Source organism: Anoplophora glabripennis, unplaced genomic scaffold (genome assembly GCF_000390285.2).
Source record: "Anoplophora glabripennis isolate ALB-LARVAE unplaced genomic scaffold, Agla_2.0 scaffold2323, whole genome shotgun sequence".
Lineage (NCBI taxonomy): Eukaryota > Metazoa > Arthropoda > Insecta > Coleoptera > Cerambycidae > Anoplophora > Anoplophora glabripennis.
This window is the reverse complement of record NW_019418408.1, coordinates 1-7378: the sequence shown is the minus strand read 5'-3', so window position 1 is coordinate 7378 and position 7378 is coordinate 1. Positions and strand designations below refer to the sequence as shown.

Here is a 7378-nt window from a genome sequence, read left to right as displayed (position 1 = left end):
GAACGCTCTTCGTATTCGAGCAATCAAATCCTCTTTTGAAGCAACGGGTGTAGAATAAACTTTTTGCTTTATTACTCCCCAAACATAAAAATCTAATGGAGTGAAGTCGGGAGACCTCACTGGCCAATTACACGGTCCTAGGCGTCTCATCCATCTATCTTTAAACATTTCAGTCAGCTATTGATCGATTTGATTGTGACAGTGAGGTGGAGCCCCGTTTAATTGATACCAACACTTCCTTAGTTGGTCTGAAGGTATACCATCTATAACATCTGCCACAACCGTTTGCAAAATATTGAGATATCTGTCGGCATTTAAATTTTCTTCGTAGATATCGTAAGAAATTTGGTTATCTTTAATTAGACAAAAAACATTTACGCTAAATTTATTTTGAAAGTTTCTTTCCCGGATAACATGAGCATTTTCAGATGATCACAAAATGCGTATTATGTCTATTAAAAATGCCTTCTCTCGCAAATTTTGACTCGTCTTGGTATCGCACTAACATCGTTTCACAAAATTGTACACGTTACACGGCGTCACCTGGATGAAGAGCAGAAAGTAGCTTAAATTTGTATGGATGCATATCATTAGTTCTTAGCATCCTGTGAATTGAGGATTCTGGATAAACATTAAAATAGGCTAGCACATTTATTACATTATCTTCATTTGAAGTTATTGGTTTTGGTAAAATTCTTTCTGCACAAATTCGACCATACTCTAGTCGATTTACTAAAATTCTTCTTAACTTTTTTCTGCTCATTGGTAGCAAATTTGGATATGTCTCATTAAAAACTGTACATGTTCTGCTTATAATCCCATTGCAACGTCCCTGAATGAATAATAAATTTAAAATATCAGCATTTGAATATGTATTGTTTTCCATTTCTTATAAACACTAAATTAAACTGTCACTGCAAGAGACTAACAACAAATTGACAGTTTAGTTGTTTGTTTTGAAGTTTTGCTAAAAATTCCACAGCTATCCTCGCAAGAAATTACATGATTTTAGGTGATTACACAAAAAATAGTAGATAACTTAAAAACTAGAAGAGATAGGTATAGGAAATACCTTTCGAAAGAGAATAAAATTGTATATCAGAATATAGAAAAACGTACAGGGCGTTCCAATTTAAAAAACCGACTTATGAAGGTTTGAAGTTAACTAAACTCGGCATTAAATTTCTAGCACCCTGTATGCAATTAAGCCACTTTGAAAGTATGGATGGGAAGCTTAGGGGTCTAACTATCCCCCTATAAATATTGTTGCTTTATCTTTCTTACTATAAAATACACATGGTTTGAAGCTAGTCACTGTTTCTCTCCATTTTTTTGAAAAAAATTAAATATCTCGAAAACGGTTAATTTTAGGAATAGGGAAACTTCAGAAAAGTCCACTTAAAATAACACGTAGAATCCAAAATTGCAATAATATATAGGGTGTTCCATTTTAAAAAAGCAAGTTGATGGCAACTTCCGGTATAACCGGAAGTGGTACGTGGGCGTCATTATTTTAGTTGAGAAGGGCATGCCCGAAAACCCAGAATCCCAAATTTTCAAAATTCAAATCGAACTAGTCTCTGAAATAATTCTAATGGGCTGTCACCGTGAGACACCCTGTATGTGAAAGATAAAAAGTTTAGATTATATTTATTCCATTAGTAAAACACAACTAGCGTCCTCTACGAATAATCACAAAATGATATTCTTTTTAAAATTTTCAAGCCAAAAAACATGCCTCCTAAAATTTTGACCCAGCTTGATTGGTGGTGCGCTTTCTCGCAAAATTGACCCCAGGAATCTTGTATTAGACTATGTTGACCATTAATGAAACGCCCTGTATAACCACCTTAACTAANTTATTGTCAAATGTGATCGAACCGTTGTTAAATTTATATTAACTTTGATAAGCAATTCAACGTTCTTATTATTCTTTATTATTGTCTGAGGCAGACACGCTCCAGGGTGATGATCCCAGCGCAGCATCGCCACAGTATTTTCTGAACTCGGGAGAGTGTTCACCAGAGGACCAGGCGAAATGCACACATATGTGTCGAATGCGTGACGGTCAACCACTGTGTGACTGCTTACCAGGATTCGAGAAGGACGGTAGCGATTGTAGAGGTAATCAAGATTCCATGCTTACTTTTTAGATAGCATCTGGAGTTGATATATCTGTTATGAAGTATATTTAGTTTACTTATAATTAGGCCTACGAAACTTTGTAGCGACAATCAAATAAATAAACAGTAGTAATCTATATTATGGTAGAAAGCGGCAATACGCGTTGTAGTAGCAGAAATAGGTTAAATCTATGGGCAAGCCGTGTGCCGCTCTATGGTCTTGATACACAATGCTATTGACTGCTATAAAAACACGTGCCATACACTCGACAAAGCAAAGCTCACTCACACACGCACAAACGGCAGTGAATTGTACGGCCAACGTCCCTCGGCAAAAAACCTGGATTGTTCACAGTCACTTCAGGCCGACAGGACAGGCATTAAAGTGGCGCTAGAAACGTATCGAATAAATTGATCGATGCTAAGCTTCAGATCTGGCAGACATGTACAACGACGCTGATAGTGGTATTACTTAAATGTGAAGTAGTTGACGATTCGCAATTATTAGTAAAAACAGCATCTATTAAAAGTTTCGACTATTTTAGATATGTGCCTGTGATCTCGGTCATTTATCGAATGCCGGAGACGATTAACCGCGGTCTTAGGGTAACTGTTAATTATTTTCTACAATCACTTTCCTTATAAGAAATTATTATTTTGTTAACATTTGTTGGTACTTATTTATTATTATTACGTACTATACGTATATACTATATGGTAAGTTCCATGTTAAGTGTTTAGTGCAGAAAAACAGGCACTGTCCCTTTTCTCTCTACTTATAATTTTGCAAATATCTAAGGTATTTCTTAAAACATTGCTTCAGATTCCGATCATGTTTGTTGTTTTGGAACCACTGTTGTGTCAAAAACTAATATCTACCTTTTGTCAGGACAGAAGTGAACGTCATATTATCTAATCAGTCTTTACACTTTTTTGTATTCCAAACCGATTAACAACAAAATTGATTTATTTGATCAAGTGCATTTTACGATACTCATTACATTACTTAAAATAATAACAAAATTATTCATTAATAGTGGAATTATTTTACTATGATTTATTATAACAAATGTTGGAAATGGCCATCTTCAGCAAAAATACATGCTTCAAATCTTCTTGAAATTGTAGCTCGGACACGTGCAAAATTGCCAGGTGTTGAAAAACATTTCTGAGTATTCTTGGATTTGGAGTTGGATGATTTGGAAGTCTTTTTATATAAATTCGTCTAGCTTTAGTACCATTTCCATCTGCAAGGCCAGAAATGTAAACCATAATGACCGTAATTTCAGCATTATTGATTATGCATAAGCCATTATTAAGCTTCATCTTTTTAAAAAATAAACTTAATTTGACAATATACAATTTTAAATAAGATGACGACTGTGTAAAAATGCACGTGATCAAATAAAACAATTTTGTTGTTAATCAGTCGATTAACATTATAAATACAAAAAAAATTAAAGAAACAAAAAGTGAAGATAATATAATGGCGCATATGATGAACTATTTTATTTGTAATATTATACAGGGACATATATTTTTTTGGCAAATAATATCCACACCTCCGCCACTGGTAAGTTTCTAAAGCTGGTAATTTGGTTAAATTATCTAATCTTAGAAATTAAGAATTAAAAACTGATTTTTTAAAAATTTTTGACACGCTGTAGCTGGACAATTGCTGTCTTAAGACCCCACATTTATATAACAAAAAAACAATTATTTTGGCCATATAATACGCCCCTGGATTTTTTTACCTCCACTTAAGAAACACCCTGTATAATAAGATACAGTCTGAAATTGATTGTGAGACCAAGAAATAAAGGTGCAAAATCATGAGGAACTCGTAAAAATTACTGGGCGTGATTTTATTGTTGGAAAGTCTTGGGAATGTTAATACAAGGCAACTCGTCAAATGGGTTATGAAAAAAGTATAGCGTCATTGATTTTTATCAACAAATAGGTCAAAAATTCGTAATTTTTCGTTCTACGCGTAAAAAACTAATAATTTTAGCAAAAAAGTTCAACAGACGATTTGATCTAGAGAAACTCACCTTTAAAATGAGACTTTATAAGTCAAAATTGCTTTATAAACAAAAAAGTTATTGCAAAAATTCGTAATTTTTCGTTCTACGCGTAAAAAACTAATAATTTTAGCAAAAAAGTTCAACAGACGATTTGATTTAGATAAACTCACCTTTAAAATGAGACTTTATACGTTAAAATTGCTTTATAAACAAAAATTTATTGCAAAATTAAACGGAAAAAGTGATTTTTCTTTAATTGTNAGTTAAAATTGCTTTATAAACAAAAAAGTTATTGCAAAATTAAACGGAAAAAGTGCTTTTTCTTTAATTGTTAATAACTTTTTAAATAATTAATAAAATCTTACCAAACTTTCCCAAAATGTGAGTTTTTATTTCCTTAAGAGATGTGCAAAAGATGGGCTCGATCGGTCAAATAGTTTTTGCAAAATTCCATTTATTTATCCCATTTTTGCAAAAAAAGGCCCATTTTCAAATGACTATTCCGGGGGCAGGGTTATGACTAAAACATTCCTTTTGGGCTCATTTTCTTCGAAGGGACAAGTATCCTCTATTTAAAAGAAAATTATTTTTTTTTCAAATTTAGTTGTAAGTATATAATTGTTACCAAATGGAAGGTACTTTTTTCCCTAATAAACAAATAAAATAACTCCGCGGTTTTTAACTTTTGAAAGAAGTTATATACACCATTTGAAAGCTCGTAAAAAAACGTCTGCTGAACTTTTTTGCTAAGATTAATAGTTTTTTTTTTACAATAACGCGTAGAACGAAAAATTACGAATTTTTGACCTATTTGTTGATAAAAAACAATGACGCTATACTTTTTTCATGACCCATTTGATGAGACGCCTTTTGTATTATCATTTCCAAGACTTTTCAATAATAAAATCACGCCCAGTAATTAATAAATTTCAAAATGTTTCCTTTCCTGGTCTATGTTGTAATCTTTGTGTAAGGGGAATTTGATTCCTTATTATAACTTCATTATTTTCTATAAAAATATTTACATAGCCCTGCGCCATCAGATGCGTTTGCAGGCCGTGTCTAGAAAGACGGGGCACTATAGGAACACTAATTAATGATTTCTACGGATAGGTCTGATACCTAGTCGTCTTCATTGTAAAATTACTATAATCACTGCAGTTAAGCCTGATTATAACGTTGGTTTGAATTCAATTTTTGCGGAAAGATTATATCTTAATTGCTAGTCGTTAAAACATGTGTTTCGTTAATATATATGTTTACAAATTTTCATTGTTTTTAAAAGAAGGGAAATTGGAACTTAATGAACACTTTGCTTTTTTTATTTTAAGATCTAGGTGGGTATCTATTGAAACATGATATTAGTGATGTATCAGAAGACTGCACAAGTCAACAATAATAATAATTATTAGAGAAAATGTGGGAATTTTTTAAATTTTATGTTGTATCTTCAGTGCTTCAATTATTTCACCTTAACTTTTTCATCTCTTTGATAATCTTCCTTGCAAGTCTACGTCATAACTTTAGGAACTTGTTTCATAGGTTGTATTATTTTGCATAAAAAGAATAATGAATTAAAGGTCTAAGACCTATGTTTTTTTAAGAGAGTGCATTTAATTTCCATTTTTATTTTTAACAAAATATATTTACTACTTTTCTTATCTTTGAATTTAAAAAATTATAAACAAATTGGATATGCAGGGGGTTCCATTTAAACGTCCCACCTGGAAAACGTCGGAGTTAAAAGAAAACAAAAAAAACTGAGACACGTCGATTTTCTTTTCAACGGGGACACGTGATGGCATAAGTTTTGGTGTCTTGGAAACTACTCCCTTAGGCAGGGGCATAAAATACACTTAAACTTTAAATGGCATCAGTGACACATCATTTTAAAGCTTTTTCAATTTTGCTCAAGATGACATACGACTTTTTAAATTTTGGTGTGGATATGACAATCACTCAAATCAAATCAAATATGAGTTCACTTAAAGAATAAGACAAAATATCAATGAATGAAAGAATGTTATTTAATTAACTGTTCAGATTGGTTTCCCTCCGCTTCCATACAATAACAAAATCTTTGCTCTACTTCCCAACGAACATTTCGAAGCATTTCGGGCGTTATCTGACGACATTCTTCAACAATTCGCCGACGAAGGTCCTCAATGGCGATCTGGGAGGCCACTCAATTGATCTGTGTTGTGCAAAACCGTACTTATCTTATCAACTTCGACGTCACCTGTTACATGGGTGTTGTATAACAAGAAAAAGTAATATTAACGGTCGGTAGAAGGAAGCACAAAAAACAAGCGCTTAGGTAGGGAATTCTGGAAGGAAACCTAGATAGTCGAAGATAGGCAGTTGAAGTGAGAACAGTGTGCAGATAGGTAGTAAGACGATCGGCGGACAGTGTAGTGTGAAAAATATAGAAGTAGTGGAAAATTAAGTGTTTAACCGGTATTAGTTAGCAGGTAATATTCTTGAAGTACTTTGTTGTTAATTATTCTATGTAACCTTATGATTGTAATGATTATAGATGTTTCATGATAATTATTCTTTGTATGTTTAGCTTTCACTGTTTTATGCTCAGGGGCGTATATTTTTCTAAGGTAAAATTGTTACAATTATTATTAGAGATTGTTCATTATTTATTACATGTTAAAATATGTATAGTTTGTCGTGACTGCCCAGATATTGCAATAGCAACTTCTTTGTTTCACTTTTAACTTGTTTTATTACGATTATTATTACGAAGAATGGCCCTTTGAGGTGGTCTCCCAGTATGCCCGCCCAAACATTCAATTTCCTCGGAAGCTGCGTATGAGTTTCATGAAAAATGCGTGGATTTNGGGGCGTATATTTTTCTAAGATAAAATTGTTACAATTATTATTAAAGATTGCTCATTATTTATTACATGTTAAAATATGTATATTTTGTCGTGACTGCCCAGATATTGCAATAGCAACTTTTTTGTTTCACTTTTAACTTGTTTTATTACGATTACGTTGTTCTTTGATTTCTTGTTCTCACTTTATGTCATACGCATATAAGAGCTTTGTTGAATGTACTAACATTTTCGCCCTCGATTATTATTATTGTTGTTGTTCTCCGAAATCTCAACTCATATCTGGATTGCCTTCCATATGAGACTCCAGTACCTTACCTATTATTATTATTATTATTATTATTGTTGTTGTTCCTCCGAAATCTCAACTATAGCTGGATTGCCT

The 7378-nt window shown here is 32.7% G+C and overlaps 1 protein-coding gene across 1 annotated transcript in view; it reads left to right on the top strand.

The window, feature by feature from the left end:
- The window catches only part of LOC111692632, a gene marked incomplete at both ends in the record, with an annotated part of 5360 nt that extends 3236 nt beyond the window's left edge, over positions 1-2124 (top strand). The window contains one exon of the mRNA XM_023456700.1: positions 1954-2124. Coding sequence (XP_023312468.1) covers positions 1954-2124 — 171 coding nt within the window. The remainder of the gene's footprint in view (positions 1-1953) is intronic.
- Positions 2125-7378: the final 5254 nt, after the last annotated feature.